Genomic DNA, 20,250 nt, shown 5'->3' on the forward strand with positions numbered 1-20,250 from the left:
TGAGTTAAGTTTTTTTTTTGAGTAATTTTGGAGAATTTATTGTAGAATAGTAATACATCACGTATTTTACACATAATCGTTCTAAAAGGATTCATTGTTCTAAAATAAAATTGTCACATTGGGTGTGACATGCAAAATTATTCCCTTTTGTTTGAATTGAATAGATACAACTAATATAATTCATCTATTTGCTGAACATTTCTCAACTCATTTTGTGTTTACAAGTTTAAGGAGATTTTTCTTGATAAATTAACATGATATGACGCAATATAGTGAACTTGATTATCAATTAATGTTTTGTCTTGTCATCAACCAATATTTTCTAGAATGAATTTAAATCATCATAAATTATAAGAGCTAAATATAAAATACTAATCATCAATTAGAAAGGGCATAATTAGGATAACAAAAATTAAGATCATAAAAATGCATACATTCAAAGGTACCAAAACACATGATAACTTTTATAACAATAATGATGATCATGATAATAATGTGTTTTTAAAAACTTTTTAGATGTGAGGCTTTAAGTTGTTTTTAGAGTTTTTGAGATATTTTTGAAATACCTTTCTTTCCCTCCTACCCCTTGGGACTCATCATCCTTCTCTACCCTCATCTCCTTCCCCTATCTCGTCCATGACCGTAGTGTCCTCTCTCTATTCACTCCTTTCCTTTCTCCCATCATATTCCTTTCAATCGTCAAACCCCTATCCCTTTTCTCTTATCGTCAAACCCCCTTCCTCTCCGTAATAGGAGTTAGGGGGTTGATGAGCAAGAAAAGGAGGATGGATGGGAGAGGTTGCAAGGAAGGTAGGGATAGGTGATGGACAATAGGGTTATAGGGCTATTGGCTCAAAAGGAGTTCCTAACGGGAAAGGAATATAATGGTGAAGAGGGGAGGAGTTTTGATGATGAGATGTGTGTGTAGGTATGTGTTTTGTTTTTTTTTGTTTTTGGCTTTTTTAGTAATTTTTTGGTACTTTTAGATGTTTTTGGATGTTTTTAGTAATATTCTATGAGGAGTTTTTGGATGTTTTTAGTAAATCCAACCAAGGATTTGGCTCTTTTCTAATGGATTCTCTCTCCATTTTATCGCAGTACACATTTAGGTTTATGACACATGTCTTCATTCATTAACAAGGATTACGATTAATCAAATTTACAATGATCATGTCCTTTTCTAATAAATAAAGACAAGTGTCATGCATCTAGATATACATTGTGGGAAATGGAAAAAGAATCCATTGAGGAGGAGCTAAATCTTCCAACCGACGACTTGGCTCATTTCCGGTGGATTCTCTCTCAATTTTTCGCAATACACATCTAGATGCGTGACACCTGTCTTTATTTATTAACAAAAGTTAGGATTAGTCAAATTTAAAAGGATCATATCATTTCATTTATTAACAAGGATTAGAATTAGTCAAATTTAAAAGAAAAATATTTTTTTTCCTAATAAATGAACACATGTGTCATGCATATAGATGTGCATTATGGGAAATGAAAAGAGAATCCATTGGAGAGGAACCAAAATCCTCCAATTGAAAACTAGGCTCCTTTCCCGTGGATTCTCTCTCCATTTTTTCGCAATGCATATCTAGATGCATAACATGTGTCTTTATTTATTAATAAAGGTTATAATTAATCAAATTTAAAATAATTATGTCTCTTATTAATAATTATAAACACGTGTCATGTATCTAAATATGCATTATAAAAATGGCCAGAGAATTAATTGGAGCCAAATCCTCCAACCAACGCTAAAATTTAAAAGCTATAAGAAGTTAAATGTTAGATTGTTTAACTTACAAGAATTAAATTGCCATTTTTTATTTATATATTTGTTTTGTCACTTTTGTCTAATGCCTTGAAGTGAATCATTGATGAACACTTTGCTATTCAAAGGCTAGAATCTAATTGTTTCCATAACTTGGAGAAATTTCATTTGAGACAAATATATTATAAGTAAAATGTATTGCTAGTAGCTATTCTGTTATTTTCGATCGTGGGTTTTGGATGTCATGACTCATAAATGACAAAAGGTAAGTGTAATTTGGGTTAAAAGACCATTTGGCTTGTTTTTTTTTTGAAAATTTTATAGAAAAATATACGGTAATAATTTGATGTATGTGAGATAAAATGTGATTGAGAATAATATTCTAATATATATAAGGTAAAAAGTGATCGAAAAATATATTTATAAAAAACAAATTTTTGTTTGAAAACTATGACGTAAATAGGTAATAATTTGTATATTTAAAAAAAGGTTAATAATTGGTAATATGAATTTTTGTTAAAAAAAAAAATACATGACTAAAATTTGTTGCATTGCTCTAGTCGTGGTAAACATAATTTACTCTAGTCGTAATTTACCCAGATCTTCCATTCTTATCGTTCTTACAATTCGCTGCTTTGCTGTTTTCTACCTTGCATCTTCTTTCTTTTCCACAAAAGGATTCTTTTATTCCATCACCGGAACAGGTATGAACAGCAAAATGGAAGCACTGTGAGTCTTGTGAAGAATTGACGGTCCTGGGAAGCACTGTGAGTCTTGTGAAGGCCTTGGCCACCAGCAGTCCAGCCTTAGGTGTGCTCTTGAGGAAGCAATGTATCTTCAGAGGTAAATACTATTTTTTGGAGTCAAAAATAAAAAGAGAAAACGAAATAATCTCGATTATATGAATGGTTGGACAAGTGGGTTTTTGTTCTTTTGCTACTTTATTATGTTAATTCTCGTTTTGGAGGGGTTTTGGTTGTAAAGTATGGAGCTTTATTATGCATGATATATCAAAGTACAATCTTGTCAGCACGGAGGACAAGAGAGATGCTATAATTGTAATAGAGGAAGAGTTTTGGTCGTACAGCATGTATATCACTGGATTTATTGATGATTTTGATTGGATGGGTTAAAAATTTGAGAGGGGAGAGGAGAGTTAGCTGATCCTTTACCATAAGGAGAATGAGAGGAATATTCTTGATTATTCATGGCTTTGAAATTTTTGCGTTTTTATCTCTTCTGGTTCATTATCCAACTTTCCTCATTGAGGGGTTCCCACAGGAAGGATGAAGGTTCATGATAGAAGATATTGGTAAAGTGCAACATTGGCAAAAGTACAAGTGAATTTCGATATAGTATCGATTAAAGAATTCTGCTTATACATTATGTCTATTATGGGTCTGTTGGTGACTTTGATTGGATATAGAACGGATCTAGTTTTGAAGAAGAGAGAGATCTGCATCTTTTTGCAGTGTCATATACAACTGATTCTTTATTTATGATGTAGTATATCTTAAAATGGTCTCGTTTTTCTAGGTAAATAAAATGCGTATAATATTGATATAGAAGAATCTTCATCTCACTTTGATTTTCCCTGTCTTTCTCCCCTTCTGTTACTCAATTTGGTTCAGAAAGTTGTAAATTTTACTGATCAGGAAAGATATGGTTATCTACAACATTGGCAACGCAAAGTACAACTGTACTGCCACAATCGTATTGTAAGAAAATTTGCTTACACATGAGGCATACAATGTGTTCCGTTTATGAATCTGATAGGATGTATGATGGGTTTGGTATTGACAAAGAGGAAAACTGCATCATTTCTTAGTATTAACTAGAAATGAATTGTTAAATCTGGTGTAGCTTACCTTGAGATAGATTGATTTTCTCTTGGTAAGTACTATTGTTATTACTGATATAAATGAAAAGTCCATGCTCCATTTTATTCTCATTTTCCCCCCTTTTTCTGAGCGAATTTGATTGAGAAGGTTATATGTTTTATTATTTGCAAAGAGGATGATGTTTGAAAATTGTAAAATGGAGATTTAAGTGCCTTCAATTGATTTATGTGCCAAGGGGAATAGAAGAATATTGCTTTCACCAGAGTATGTATTATTGGATTTGATTTTACTGTTAGTCCCATAATTCTCTTGGACTTTATTGGGAAATACGGATTGAAGAGGAGAGTTTTAGAGTACTAATTATGGGTGACACAAGTTCTATGGGTGACACAAGTTCACAATGCATTGCTTGAATGTTGTTTTATGATTTAAAATACTATTTGACGTTTTGCAAGAATATGAGGTTAGCTGATGAAATTTAGCATGCAGAGATAAACCAGCACATGGTGAGCAGTGGTAGCGTGTAACTTTAGTTTCATATTAATGAAAATTTTAGCTGGACTTTATCTACAATTATGACTAAAACAAATGTTTTCTAGTTACCTGCACGTTCTGCTTTTTGACTTTCGAGATTTTATCTTGCTCTGGCAAAATTTAGCATTTTAAGACTTTCCATTCTTCTTAGTGTTTTGCACTTGGAGGACCTGTTTTCACATTCAGTTGGAAGTCTTACTTTATTGATGTAACCTTTAAAAGACTTGGAGCAGCTAGATTTGGTGCTACTGGATTTCAGGCTTTGTCGACCTTCCACTTTCATGGCCTCTTGGACTCTATTTACTCACCCAAGCACTAGATAACCCTCTACTTTGACAATTGGTGGTCTTAGCATTCCAAGTTTTTGTTCCTTTACTAAGACCAAAATTTGGCAAAACAAGGCCTACTCATTCCTGTGTTTTACTCCTTTTATATGTTTCAGAACCTTTGTAATTCCTCTAGAATGTACATCAATCCAATACACAACAAGAAAGGGATTCTTCACCAGTCAATTGATGCCAGTTCAGAACAAAGGTGAGTTCTGGCAAAGACTAGCATTTAGTATCACTGCAAAGTCTGGCCTCTTACACTCAAAGGAAAAAAAGAAAATATAAGAGAAAAAGGTAAGACAGAAGTTGTTCCAGGTGCTACTTGTTTGAACCAAGAGATGCGAGATATCGAGTTTTCCAGTATCACTAATTGCTTACATATGCTTTTAAAGCAAAAATGAAACAACAAAGAGTAAAACAAATTGATGCAGCTGAAAATTTTTGTGAGTTTTATTTATTTTATTCCATCTGTATTTTCCTTAAGTGCCTGATAACATAAGTCAGTAAATAGTGGCCATTTAATGATCAGCCTACGTTTTTGAATTTTATTATTTAGTTGGGCAGCTAGCTCTTGCTCGATGTATTCCTTTTATGATCTTGATCTCATATAAAAAACGGCACCTGTAATTTTGGATAACTAAAAACAGTGGCATCGAATGCTATTGACTAGCATGAAATTGAAATCCCAAGGAACTGCCAATGTGGGCAGGAGGACCTCAGATCAAAAAGTTTGTATTCGAATATTTTACTCGTAAATCACACTGCAATTTCTCTTTCATGGTGCTTGGGTTGGTCATTCCCTTTCTCCCTCTAAGTTGAGGTTCACTGAGGATTACAGTTTCATTGCAGAAATTTCTTTGTGAAGCTCAATGGGCTTACTTTTTTGAATCTTGATAAATTTCTTGTAGGTATTAATTATGGTAATCATTCAAGTTCATGAAGCGCAAGGATCAGAATAACCGTAGTGCTATTCTTTTTGTCATATTATTTTCTTCCTTTAGTGGCTGGCAAGAAGTCGAAGATTGCAGCAGAAAAGGTTGGTTCATGGTGCTATATGCAGTATTTTGTTCCATTTTCTGTTTCCTGTCATTATTATCAGTGACTGGTGCAACACGAATTATTGTGCTGTGGGAGTTTCCCTTGTCCTAGAAATTTAACTTGTCTGCAAATAACACTCTTCTTATTAGCATACTATCTTTTCTGGTTTATGACCATGCAATTGGTAAAGTTTGCCTTCCTATTTTGTTTTTAACTTACCCACTTACATGGTAATGTTTTCAAGTGTTTGACAAAGCAGGACCTTACCCACTCATGTTTATGATACTTAAGTTTAGCAACAGGCTAAAACATAATTAAGTGGAGGCTATATTCTGAAGTTTTAAGTTTTTTCTTTTTTTCCTCCTTTTATTTGTAATATACTTTTCTAATCATTTGTTGAGTTGTTTTGGGGTCTTGTTCGTGGTCTCAAGTACACTGTGAGCTTTAGACCCTGGAACGACATGATTCTAAAGTTTGCACTATAGCTGCCTATGATGTAAAAATCAGACTACTTCTTGTCTCTAACCTGACTGATGTAAAAATCGGAGAGTCAGGTGGCTTGTAGATAAAGCAGAATAAACTTCTCTTTAAATATGAGCTTTAGACTGAAGCAATTCAGGTCGCTTTGGAAAAATTCCCACCATCAGGTTAGTTAAATAATCAAGAAGTCTTTTTTGGTCTAATTCTAGCCCTCTTGGTGCTTTAATTGTTTATGACAAGTTTTATATCAACTAATACTCATCAGAGTCTACTAACTAATTGGAGTCTCTTAATTGTCTGAGGGCGCTGCATTCATTGGCTCTTGCAAATTGTGTAAGCAAGCTTCACTACAAGCTTACATTTAGGCTGCAAACTAACTTCATTATTGTCTAAAAGTGGATGTAAAAAATCTCGATCAGTTGATTTTTTATTTTGAAGGTCTTCAAAGAGCCTATCAAGAAGTTAAAAGTTGTTCCAACTTTCAAACTCTGTATGTTAGCCATTCTTGATTTTTGAATTTGATGCATTATAATATATGGTTTATTTGGATAGTGAATTATTTGCCAAAATTTATTTACTTGCATCATCAACACATTTTTCAACCACCTTTTTATTTCACATACATCACATCAAAAAAGTGCTACAGTAGTTTTTCAAAATATTATCCCAAATAATCTACTATCCAAATGCGCTATTATATCCATTATGTACTCTAAGTTGTTTTTGGTCATATTTGTAAATGTACAATAACAATGTGGCAATTCTTTTTTCCATGTTCTTGTTGATCTAATTTGGACATGATAGGAGTATTGCATATGTTTCTGTTGATGCTCTCCTGAAGGCACTACATATGGTGTGAACTTTTTTGACATGGGGAATTGTCGCCATGAGTTTTCCCCTTTCCTTCCTCTCCTATAGTTGAACAGGAAAAGAACGGACAGAAACAAAACTAAGCAAAACAAATCAAAAAAAGGAGGAAAGAAAAGCAAGTTCTGTCAAATATGGGAACGCAATGGTCTGTCATAGGTGTCATGCTTAATAATGCCCTTGCATAAATGTTTTGCTCAATATTATGGGGAAGATAGTCGATAAGTTGTCCTTATGTTTGGTAGCCAAAATTTATATGCTCATTACATTATTTGCACACTGCAGATGTATCGTTGTTTTCTTGAGTTGACTATCAACAGTTTGGATTAATGAAAAGAGTAGAACCTGGGCTTGTAGTAAACTTCATGTTGAGAATGCTGTGGATCTTGTTTGGAAAAACTGGTTATGATATCTTAATGATACGTAAAATTGCTATACCTATTGGAAGATTTCTGGTTGGTGCTTCTACAAGAAGTTTGAAATATGTTCCCCTTTTGTAGTCATTTTGGTGATGGGACTTTGAGAAGATTGATTATTTCTACCATTCACCACTCCCTGGCAGGGTAAACATTAATGTTGTAAAACCTTGACTACTGCAATTAGTTGTAAGGTGCATAGTCACTTTTCGTAAACAGGTTGTGAGCTTTTAATTTTTTTAGAAAAAATAATATTTCCTTTTCCTGTCTGACAGTTGAAGCTTCTACATATGACCGTAAATGAACACTAGTGTCAGGGTAAGCATAGATCCTCTGTTAATGTTTGGCACCACTCGTAATAGGTGCGTCACGTGCTCTTTGCGTTGAAAGGAGTCCAGCATACATGTCAGGGGGCAAGTGAGAGTCCTTGATAAGTAATTTCTTTCTTTTATCTGGCTTAATCTTATAGATGAGGGTGATAATTCGCCACATAGAGAAACTGTATTATGCTTGTGAGTTTCACCTGAAATTTGTACAAGAAGGTTAGCCATTTCACTGCTGCTGCATGCTTTACTAGTGGGCTCCTTTGGTTGGTTGCTTGATTGTACTTTTTGGTACACAGTGTAGGGCTTGAATATTTGACAGGAGATCTGAGAATGAACCTTGGTGTTCAAATATGATAGTGATTTTTTTTTTTGTGGTTTCAGAGCCATTCTTTTCTGCTGGCTGTTTGTGTATGCCCCAAACCATTTTTGTCAGAGGTGCTGATCATTGGTTGGTGTTGCATTTACGGTTGGAGAGTCAAGAGTGTGTACCAAAAAAGTTTTGGGTGTACCTTTGGGTTCTACATATATTTAGAAGTTTCATACACATGTTTGGTTCATCTGTCACTCAAAATGGCTTGGCCTAATTGTGGTCAAATGTCATCCATATGTGGGCACCTGTTTGAATACCTTCTTTGTGGGAGTCAAAAGCTCTAATATGACATCATTGATGCTTTCGAATGGCTAGTGTTCTATTGCAGTCAGTTATAACATTGCTTTGCTTTAAATTTTTCTGTTTTTAAGTGATTAAGGTGCTTCTTGGTGATTGTGATGCTATCCATATCAGATGAGGTGATAAATTGAAAACTCATAAGGATAGGTTCGGCATTGATCAGTCTTGGTATCCTTATCTTGATGGGGATACCCGTCAAGAATTTATTTCCTGCAGAATTGCAAAATGGGTCCCACCAGAGCAAACTTTTTTATTGCTTCAAATGGGAGGACCCCAGGTTTCTTTGCTCCTCTTGCTTCAAGGTATATTACCTTCCACTCTGATCCTTCTGAACTTTATATGATTGTCATCTCGGGAGTAACAGTAGATCAAAATTTTGTATATCCTTTGCAACCCCCCTCCCTCTTTCTCTTTTCAAAAAAGAAAAAGAAAAGGAAAAAGGCCTTTTACTTATCAAATATTTGGAGAAATTGTTTTGCCTTGGTAGGTGTATGAGTTCTAATACCGTTTCTTGTGTCAATATTCTTTCTGCCCAGGAGTTACTTTTAGGTGGAAAATTTTTCCTCGAGTTATAGTTTGGTTGTGCTAAGCTACTCGGGAAAAGTAGCATTACCCTTTTGTGTCTTTTCTCATAGTTATCTAATGTACAAATACTCTTCTGATTGTATTGTAAGTGATGTAGTAATGTTACTATTATATACAAAATGATGTAAAAGCAACTCCAATGTAGTTAAAATTTACTGAAATTAGCGTGTCCGATTGCTTTGAAGTGGTTTGCCATACTCTTCCCTATTCTCCTAATTCTATGTTTGAATTAGCAGCTACAAATTGCATGCTTTTTCCAATATTTTTACTGTCTCACATTGTGAAGCTATTCACAAACACATTGTATACTGTTGTATGTAGTGATAAGATGCATGTGTGGTCAAAGATTAGTGTAGAGTGAGAAAGATGTGGATGATAAAAGCAGTAGTTGGGATGCATACTAATCTGCTAGTGCTTTTAAATTTTCAATGGAAGCTAGATGGAAGAAGTCCTAATGATTGCTTCTAATGTTGCTTAAACTTTTCTTTTGGGGTGTATGTGTGTGTGTGTATGTGAATGAAGGAAAGAAAGGTAGAGCAGCTTGGAGAAAGAGAATCAGCAAAGGATGAGAGGCATGCTGAGGATTTCTTTTGGCATGTGTGTTGTTTAAATTAGCTGTAGTTACATAAGAACTTTCTGGTTGTCGAGCTTCTTAGTTGGTTGAGGATCCTAATGTTATTTCACTTTCCTAATTGGTTTAACATTTCCTGATCAGGACATCACATGGGTTAGAAGACTAGAAAATTGTCCTTTCTTCTTTGTATTTGTATGTGTGGTTTACAATTAATGGAATGTGTTTGATCTTATAGTTCTTCTCAACCAAATTTGAGGTTTGTGCTACAGCGGCCACATTTGGAGTTTTTATGTGAATATGAGTGTGCGACTACACTGTAAATACATATGGTAAGAAAAGGAAAAAGGCCTTTTACTTATCAAATATTTGGATAAATTGTTATGCCTTGGTAGTTGTATGAGTTCTAATACCGTTCCTTGTGTCAATTTTCTTTCTGCCAGGAGTCACTTTTTAGGTGGAAAATTTTTCCTCTTGAATTGTAGCTTGGTTGTGCTAAGCTACTCAGGAAAAGTATCATTACCCTTTTGTGTCATGGTTATCTAATGTACAAATACTCCTTTGATTGTATTGTAAGTGATTTAGTAATGTTAATCTTTCCTGTTTGGTTTAACATTTCCTGATCAGGACATCATATGGGTTACAAGACTAGAAAATTGCCCTTTCTTCTTTGTATTTGTTTGTGTGGTTTACAATTAATGGAATGCGTTTGATCTTGGAGTTCTTCTCAAGCAAATTTAAGGTTTGTGCTAAATCAGCCATATTTGATTTTTTTTTATTTGAATATGACTGTGCGACTACACTGTAAATAAATACATATGGTAAGATTAATTTCCCATCCTTGTTTTCCTATTCTTTTTCTCTAAACCATCTGTCTGATATATTCCAAGCTCCAAGTTTGTCACGAAGAGATGTGGCAATCCTCGCTATGTTGTTTAGCAACAGTGTTTGATTTTTATTGTCTTCATGACTTCTGTAATTTTGTTGCATAGATTGAACAAGAAGAGAGTTCAACATGGATGTATTGCACTGTGTACAACTTGGCATACTCATCAAACTGCAGCAGCATCTTGAATCCAGTAATTGAAAACAAATATCAACTCTTTATGGTGGAGAGACTAATCATGATGGGAGCCAAGACATTCATCAGAATGTTCAAGGAAGATTACAATGATCTTAGCCTCACCGATCATCCAAAAAAGAATTGTCAGGAGAATTAGGATGTATGCATGTACCTTTAGATCCACAAAAAAAAGAAGAGCTTCATTCTTTTGTGTTTAAAGTCCATGATATGATACGTACAATGAATTTATTATTTGAAAGTCATGATACATTACATACAGCACATTTATTATTTAAAAGCCATGATACTATACACACAATATGTTTATTATTTGAATATCAATGACAAAAGCAAGCACACAAAACTTATATAAGTTCCACACTTATAGTATTAAGATCTCCATCCATATCTAATAGCCCAATCCACCAGTTCAGTCAAGACTGTGGTAACTAGACCACATTATTCGATCAACTTGATGGTTCCCACAACATTCTGTGAAAGAAAACAGAGGCATGAATATTACAACTCTGGCATAATGTCCAAAACAAATATACATGGTATAATACATTGGAATTCCCACAATCATTGGAATTCCATGAGAGTTCATATAATTTTGTAATCAATTATAGTCCACAATCATGTAATACCATTCATTGATTCATTCATATAGATCCAAAGCATGCATACTGCGGCTTGTAATTATAAAGAAAGGGAAAAGATAAAGTTTGTAAACATATAGAAAGGTACGTACCTTAATATGTAAATAATCATGTCATTTTCAAATTAACAAAGGACAAATCTCTCGATCCTGTAAAATATAATATGCTCAGCAATAATTATTTAAAATATACATTCTGAACTCTTAGGGAAATAAATCTAGTGAAGTGAGACAAAGTTAAAAGGGTTGGTTGAAAATAGAGTTCGGAAATTTGTACCTTTAAATCCACGGGAGCTTCAAAATTCTCTGTATCACTTGGCATTATTCGGACTTTCTTAAGCAATGGTGCATCCAAATTTCCGGAACAGAATTTCTTCAACTTTGGGCAATAAGATATGATCAACTCAGTGAGTAGGGGAAATTTGAACTCATAATCCTCCCGATAACTACCACCAAAGCTTCGAAGATTCTCAAGCGCTTGCAACCGCAGAGAGGTTAATCTAGAAAACACGAACTCCTTGCTAGTTCTTCCCAGTGCAATTTCTCTACGTTTTCCAATGTCATGATGCTGAGCATTGTCTTCTAGGCTGACCTCTTCATCTTCCTCACCTATGACTTCACACATTTCCGAGCACCAATAAACTTCAAGTGCCTCAAGACTTATGAGCATGGTGGCCACACTAGGAGGATGAAACAAACATTTTAAAGGGCACTTGCTCACATGTAGACTTCTTAAGTTTTGGAATACTCGAATCCCTTCAGGAAAATTCCTCCAAATGTGGATTAATCTTGAACAGTCACTCAAGCCCAGTGACTCAAGTTTGGGAAGAATTTCAAATGCCTTTTCTGATGGAGTATTATGAACTTTTAGACCCTCAAAGTCGACAAGGGATTCTATCCCTTGACAATCCCACGTCCAAAGTGCTTGCAAGTTTTGTAATAATGTGACCGTATCACCTTTGGCAATGCATCGGATAGAGCGACATTCCCAAAGCTGCACGTGTTTTAAGTTGTCGAGGGACCCACTAGGCATTTTCCCTCCTATTAGTTGTTCGGGACCATCACCAGATCTGAGAATCTCTAGTACTTCCAGGCGGGGGAGTGAAACCTGAAAAATTTGGCAAACTTAGCCCCATAATGCAAAATGCAACATGCAGTTACAGTAGTGTTCGGATCCATCCAACTGCTTAGCAATCTGTTTGTTACGCTTGATGACGTGACAGACACACCAACACGTCACTAGCGCACCAAAATTATTGTTGTCAATATTTTTATTACCCTATTTTTTTTCATCATCACTGGACTTTTAATTACTAGTACTACACCAAACAACCCTATTTCTTTTTTTCTTTTAATTACTGTTTTTTAACCTTTTTTTTTTGTTTTTTGTTTGGGGGCTTCGTTGGCTGAAGAGTATCTGAGTTAGTTTACCACATCTAATCTTAAATCGTCACAAGCTGTCTTTATTACAATTAAATAATCACTAATAACTACCATGAATAATTGTACAACTGGACTCCAGGTAGAATTTGCTCAAGTAACAAACAATAGGGAGTAGTTACATACAGCCTTCAAATTCACTTCCACCACAATTTAATAGTCAGTACATCTGTATGTGAAATGACTGACATTAATATGAGTCGTCAATTTGGAACATTAGTTTTACCTTTACAGCAGTCAACATTAGAAATTCCGCATCACATTAACTGATGAAACATTATTAATTTTGAAAATATAATTAACATATTGAGAAAGAAAGTGCATATTCAAGTGTGTTTTCGGTGTTCACTTGAATTTAACTATATCATATAATTACCCAAACTAAAAGAGAGAGAGAGAGAGAGAGAGAGAGAGAGAGAAGATAGACCTGGTCAAAGAAAGCCACAGCTTTATCATCTTCAGGGCCAAAACCAATAAAGTTTGTATAGCTTAAGGTTAACGCTTTGAGTTGGGGTAGCTCAAGCACCTCCTCTGTCAGACTTTCCTCCCTCAGAACAATTCTCTCGAAATTTTTGCAACTAGCTACGACTATCTTTTGGAGTTTCACCAAACATTTCAGTGCTGATTGTGAGAAGAGAGTTGTAATTTCATTACAAAATCTTACCCCAATAGATCTGAGGTTGCAAAGTGACGGAGGTTTGACTGATCCCTTCCACAAGCACTTTAAAGCTCTTATAGAATAAAGTTCCACCCCTTGAAGTTGATTGAAGCACCCAGGTGGAAGAAATCCGTTACATATTTCTTTCAACTTCAAAAGTCTCAACTTCATGTACACCAAATTTTCAAAAACATGTCGGGCAACAAGGTTGGCGGTAGAATCAACAAGGCATTCATATTGTCCATCGTCTAGACAAAGCTTTTTCAAATTGATGAACCCGTTTTCACCCAAGTCAGGCACAAGATTCCTCAAGCATGATGACTGATCAGAAAGATATAAAGTGAGATTCTCAGTTCTCTTGACAATGCTAGTAACATTGGGGTCAAAAAGTTGTTTCAACCATTCATCACCATGACCTGACAGATAAAGCTTGAAGCTTTTCCGAAATTGATAGTTTCTGCGGTGATCTATCATTGCTCCTCTGTAATTATCTACTGCAATGTTAAATCTTGACAACCTCTGAGTATCAAATGCTTGCAAAGATAGAAGTAGGAGGCTAAAGTCATCCAAAGCAATCTGGAGACATGCAAGGTTAGAGATTGCTGAGATCTCTTTAAGGCATCCTATTTCCTCTTCTTTATCTCTCCCTAGCTGCAAATGATCACTAGATCCCAAATACAATTCTTCTAGTTTCTTCAAGCTTGACAAGATACCACTAGGCAAGGGATGGAGGCTACTTTCAACCCTCAAATCCAACAACTTTAAATTACTCAACTGAGCGATTTCAGCTGGAAACTGATCATCCCGAATTCTGGATTGAAAGAGGCTCAAAGTTTCCAGTTGCGTCATGTGTCCAAGCATTGACGACAATCCAGTGCCCAAACTACAATAATCCAGGCAGAGTGTCCGAAGGCTCCTTAACATTTGGCCAGGCCATGACAGTGGAAATTCAATTTGTGAGTTGTTTAATTCCATGACCCTGAGAGCTTCCATTCCTACAAAAGAATCTTGTGGTAGGTCCAATTTCCTTAATCGGACTCCCAATTCTGATTGGAATGCCATACGCAACAGCCTAAGCTTTGGATATTCCTTGCAAAATGGAAGTAGATCATGATTGACAAGTTGGGATATTAGGGAAATTGCCGTGTAAGAATTCTTTTCTCCCAATCCTGAATTGCTCACTAAAAACTCATGCTCTGCTTTTGATGCAATTGACAAGCACGCATCTCGCACGACATCGTGCAATTTTACGAAGTCTTCTTTTTCACCATCATTTAGCAACAAACATGAGCTTTTTAACTCATCAACCAGCAAGTCTACTTTGTCTCTTACATTTCTCAAATTCTCTATATCCTGGAACAATTCTAGCCCTTTACCATACCTAACCAAACATTCGATTGGAATACTATAATCCTCTGGAAACAAACAGCAAAGCAAAAGTAGTGACTTAGTTTCAGCGCTTTTTAAATAGTCATAGCTAAACTTAATTCTTGAAAACACTAAATCTTCATCTCCTTCTAGTTCTCTAATTGTGTACTCTTGTAGTTGCCGAAGGGCATGATCCCAGGATTCTGGAGTATGATTGCTCTTTAATGCCTTGGCAACAACAACGATTGCAAGAGGTAGACCTTTGCATTCCTCTGCAACCTGCTTTGCAACACCACTCAAAGCAGAATCATCAGAAATTTCTGCAACCTCTTTAAAAAGATGCCATGCTTCTTTTTTAGGCAAGACTTTCACCTCAAAAATTTCAGCTCCCATGCCCCTACAAACATCTGAGAACCGAGATGTCAGTATGACTTTTAAGCTCTTGCATTCACCTTTGACGGGAATTCCTAGACTCTTAAGATCAACTTCTTTCCAAATGTCATCCAATATAACAAGAATTCTCTTGTCACTATTGATTAGTCTCGTATACAATCTTTCAGCTCTTGGCAGATCAGTTTGGTGAGATATCTCCATCCTTAACTGCTCAGCAAGTTGATCTTGGACATTTCTCTTGTCTGGACTTTGAGACACAGTTGCCATGGCGACTTCGTCAAACAGTTTCTCAGACTTAACTTGGTCAGCAATTTGTTTGACTAGAGTAGTCTTGCCTACGCCGCCCATACCACAAATCGCCATTAGGCTAGTTTTCTCCTGCTTTAAAGCTTCCATCAGTTCCTTCTTTGTTGACATCCTAGAAACTAGGCCTTTCTCTAAGGACGGAATTGATTTACTTAACGACATTTGCCCGAATGGAGCAATGGATCCAATTTGATCAAATTGCCCCTCTCCTAAGAGTTTTTCAACAACACTCGTTCTTTTCACCGCACGTCGGCCTAGCAAATAGCATGACTTCAAATTCGGAAGCCTGACAATATTCAAGCAATTCACCTTAGCAGTTTCCATACCCTCAGAAATAGTGTGTGCATCTTTCTTTACATCCTCAACTCGTTTCAGCCAATCAACAACAGTTGGTATAATTTCTTCAGCATTGTCTTTTGCTTGACGTACCAATTGTTGCACCTCAGCTTCCTTTAGCTCAAGTATTTTGATGTCATCGCTCAGAGTTTGAACGTTGCTTTTGTAGAAAATTAAGTACTGAAATTGGCGCAAAATTGGATTGACACACTTCTCTACAATTGTTCCCACAATTGAATTGGCAATTTCTTGGATTGCCATTATTGCAAAATTCTGTTCAAATTTCTATTACTGTGTTATTTGAAAGATATAGAAAAAGGAATCTAATAAATTGCATGAAAAATATGAAAAAGATTCAAGGATACATAAATAAGGTAATAAAAATTGTGTAAGAGTAGAAGTACAAAGAAGGAAAAAAATGTTAGGCATTGAATTGAATTTAATGAATTGTTTACATAACTTATAAAGTGTTCTCACCAACAAATATATTTGAATAGATTGGTTTAGATTTTTTTTTTAGAACTATTTTGGAAAATACAAGAGGTACAGTTTGGTGCAGAAATATATTACATTTTCACTTGTTTGACAAAAAGTATAAGTTTTCATATGTCCAACAACTGATGAAATATCGTCAATATACAATCGTGGGGACAAAACATTCTGCTTTAACCCAGTATGTCAGTCTCTATTAAGTATGTCAATGTGTATGAAAGAAAACTCAAAAGACATATATATTGATTTAGCATGATTATTAAACTCAAATACTCAAATAGGCGAAAAGTCTCAAAACCTGTGTATATTTTCTCTGCATGTTTAAATTTGAAATAATTTCAAGTCTGATGAGTAAATCATTATTAATTCATGATAATTTTGATGTTAATAAAAATTATGATGAACATGAAACAATTTAAGAAATTTAGGAATCTGGAGATAAGAAAATCCTTGACTTGACATAAAGCAATGACCCAAAACGTCATCTCGGAAAACTACTGCTAGTAGAACCAATACAACTGTAGAATTTAGAAATCCCAAAGGGAGATTAGACATGGAAGTCTAATTGACTTCTTTGTTTGAAGAAAAAAAATGTACAATGACTTCTTTTAATCAAAGTTTAATCAAATTAACACGTGTACATTGTAGAAACCACCAACCAATTCTAGCGACATTTAGTAAAACAATGAATAAGTTCTTCATCAATGTATAACACAAATCTATTTTGTGCATTTAAATACACAAAATAGTTGGTCTAGATCTAGAGACTACTCACGAAACTTTGCTTTTATTTGTATTAGTGAGAAAAGCACATCCTATGGGTGTACAAATTACGAAAAAAAATTAGTCGTTTTTGTTAAAACCAATAGAAGTTATTTGAATTTTTTGTTGACAAATAAAAAAAGAAGTTATGATTTTTCATAGGGAAACAGACCAAAAAAAATAGAAGTTACTGGAAGTGGGAGTTATTAAAACTTACTAACCTTAAAGTAGTTATCTTTAGTAAATCTTTACTTTTGTAAGGGTAAAATTGAAAATCTAAAAGATGATATGAAATTTTAATACGAAATCCCCTCCTTATGCTTTATACATAGAAAATTTGAAGATAGCACAAATGTTAACCACACTAAAGTTGATTGAAAGTGAGTATAGTTAAGTGTGTCTATTAGATCAGATGAAGAAAGTGTAAGTGAGACATCTCAACTTCGAATGCTCCCACTTACACTAAACAAAATTTTTTTAAAAAAAGGTATGTATATTAGATAAAAACCTATTCAGGGTCCTAATCATTTGAACAAGTCAAACCAGATTCAATTGTCATGCGAGTATAGCACTAATTCGTCAATATCAATAAAAAAGTATACATAATACATATTGAAAATTAAAATCACCATTCATCTTTCCAAAAGAAAAATAAAAGTAAAGATATACGAGATTAGGCTAAAAGAAACAGAACAATAGAGTTTGCAAGCCTATGACGTTTGTGTACCTTAACATCCAGACAACTCTATTTGCCTCTTCTTTTTGTACCAATCATAGAATTGAATGCCTCAAAAAGATTATCTCTGATTCCTGTGAAATACATACTCAGATATAATTAATATCTCACTCTTGGGAAACTAAAATATTGTGAATTGAGACACAAAATTAAAAGTTGAAATTAAAAGAATTAGGATATGTGTACCTTTAAATCCACAAGGATGGCTTCATTCTCTACTATGTCAACTTTCTTAAGATTTGGTGCATCCAACTTTCTCGAACACAATTGCTTCAACTTCTTGGAACACATTATTTTCGAATGAGTTAGATAGGAAAATTTGAATGCACAATTCTCGCGGTGGCTATCACCAAATTTAGAAGATTTTGGAGGCATATGATCCTTGTACTTACGTAAAGTATTGTTATATATAGGCATACGTATTTGGTACATTATAGTTTTTTTTTAAAATAATTATGACATAATAGTGAGTTTTGTAGTAAGTCCTTTTGTCTTTTTAAAAGCTTCAACCACATGTAAACTCCAGAAATTGCAAGTGCAATTTCTCCAAATTTCCTTTCTTTATTCACCCTCAATTGTCCAAGTTTTTGTTCACAAACAAAACTTAAATCCTAAACTACGCAAAGCCAAAATCAGCTCCTCATATACCTAATAATTCCTTCCAATATATTATTAACATACAAAAAATATGTAGTAGTAGATTGCATGCAAAAATTAAACGTGAAAAACAAAAGGCAAAATATGAAGTACAAAATTAGCACAGTAGCTAAAAAACATTTTTTTAATGAAAAAACACTAAAATCTTACTTGAAGATATTATTCATGCCGTGACAAACCAAGTGCAATAAGCATACCAATTGAAGAATAACAAAGTAGACATCACGAATCGAATGGAATGTAAAGACCAGTGTTTTGAAACTCCGGCCTTTAATTGAACCGGCTATATATTCGGGTCACAGTTTAACCCCGATTCACTGATTTTTTTTTTAAAATAAATTATATACATATATGTGCATAGAATAAGATATCCAATAGACTAATTTAAGACTTTATTTGATAAAAATTTTAATATTTTCAAAGAACTTGAACTTAAACATTCTTTGGGTATCCAACATTGTGAGTTTAAACTTTAAACCATATCTTTTAGAATTAAAGATTGCAATTTTGTTTTAAAAATAAAATTTGAAGCCTGGCGGAAGTTGGGAAACTAGAAAATAGAGATGAAAACTTGATAAAAGACAAAAACCGAGAAGAAAGTGAGTGGGTATGACAATTAATGATTAGTCTTTATGGTTAAGGAGAACTTATTCTTTTTTATTTTTATTTTTTTCAATTTCATAGCCAGAAACAAAAAACCTGGTTCAATGGTTCATTCTAATATGAATAGTTCGTACAGTTCTTACCAGTTCTTAAATCCAATCAATTCAAAGTATGAACCAGATCAAAATCATGGCTGATTCGCAGTCCGACTGATTAAACCGACCAGTTCAACCCTAGTTTCAAAACAATGGTGAAGCATAGATTTTTTGGACACTTAATATAGAAGTTACAATCAATAATGCAGAGAATGATGAAAAAGCAGACCACTGACATTGAAGGAGAGTCGAAGGAAGAAGAAGATACAAGGGAGTGAAGTCAAGAATTCACTATAAAAAGGGACCACTATATTTGAGGATAAAATTCGTTTATAGGAATTTAGAAATTTAGTGGCCTTCTTAATTATTTACCAAATTTAAAAGAAATCATCTCAAGGGCTTAACATGTATTGTTAATAGCTATCAGCACTTTGTTTTTTTTCCTACACATAGGGTCAAAAAATGAATTTACTAAAATGTCTATGTACCAAGTAGTTCATTGTTCCATAAAAGAATAAAATAACTCTTTCAAATTATTAAAAAGTCCCAAAGCAAGCACTTGAAAGTTGACCTCGTGTGAATACTAACATATGAATTATATATATGTTTCCCCGTATTCATATTCTTATCCAAGGAGCTTGTCATGGCTAGTTGATCAATTAGATTCATAACAATGCATGTACTTGTTGGTTATTATTATATTATAGGTCGGTATACATATGCTTGTGAGTTATTATTATTATTATTATTATTTACTTTACTCATATTCTTATCTGGATCTTCTCATAGCTCATCAATTAGATATGTGTTATAACAACTCATGTACTTGTTGGTTATTATTGTTTTATGGATCAATGTGGATATTTTTATTTTTTATTATAATCGGCATCATTGGTTTGGAGTAGAACAATATTTGTTTAATTTTGTTATATAAGCGGTGGGTGTAGTTAAGTAAACTATCATTAGTTATAAACATAGTACTTTTTTGGTTATAATGTTATGTCTTACCACCATCATAACAAAACTTATTACCTTTACAGCTAAAATTAATACTTAGTTGGAAAACTTACCATTTAATCCTGGTGGTAGAAGAAGGCCATAGCCGTGTTTTCTTGTTCTCGTACTTCTACTTAAACAATGCATGGACATTATGACAAATTATGCAGAATTATGATTATGATTTGTGGTTATACAACCACAAAAAAAAACATACTTAGGTGTTGAACCGAAAGAGAGATTAAAAAATATA

General features: G+C 34.2%; 1 protein-coding gene and 1 long non-coding RNA gene across 5 annotated transcripts; one reads left to right on the forward strand and one right to left on the reverse strand.

The window, feature by feature from the left end:
- The first annotated feature begins 2,386 nt into the window (after positions 1 to 2,386).
- LOC113774912 lies at positions 2,387 to 9,657 on the forward strand. Of its 4 annotated transcripts, none has more exons than XR_003468841.1 (4): positions 2,387 to 2,620; positions 4,595 to 4,686; positions 5,390 to 5,517; positions 7,990 to 9,657. It is a non-coding gene; the product is annotated as an uncharacterized LOC113774912 (long non-coding RNA). The 4 variants fall into 4 exon arrangements; XR_003468839.1 differs by lacking the exon at positions 4,595 to 4,686 and having other exon boundaries at positions 7,990 to 8,580; positions 8,815 to 9,657; XR_003468838.1 differs by lacking the exon at positions 4,595 to 4,686.
- A 527-nt stretch (positions 9,658 to 10,184) lies between these two features.
- On the reverse strand, positions 10,185 to 17,916 carry LOC113774908 (disease resistance protein RPS2-like). Its single transcript, XM_027319560.1, has 6 exons — positions 17,833 to 17,916; positions 17,638 to 17,720; positions 13,023 to 15,929; positions 11,433 to 12,263; positions 11,249 to 11,305; positions 10,185 to 10,989 (listed from the first exon to the last, which is right to left on the reverse strand). Exons 3-5 carry the CDS (start codon positions 15,915 to 15,917, stop codon positions 11,276 to 11,278), a joined length of 3,756 nt encoding a protein of 1,251 aa, XP_027175361.1. The 5' UTR covers positions 15,918 to 15,929; positions 17,638 to 17,720; positions 17,833 to 17,916; the 3' UTR covers positions 10,185 to 10,989; positions 11,249 to 11,275.
- Between the last annotated feature and the right edge of the window lie 2,334 nt (positions 17,917 to 20,250).

Source organism: Coffea eugenioides, chromosome 6 (genome assembly GCF_003713205.1).
Source record: "Coffea eugenioides isolate CCC68of chromosome 6, Ceug_1.0, whole genome shotgun sequence".
Taxonomy (NCBI): domain Eukaryota; kingdom Viridiplantae; phylum Streptophyta; class Magnoliopsida; order Gentianales; family Rubiaceae; genus Coffea; species Coffea eugenioides.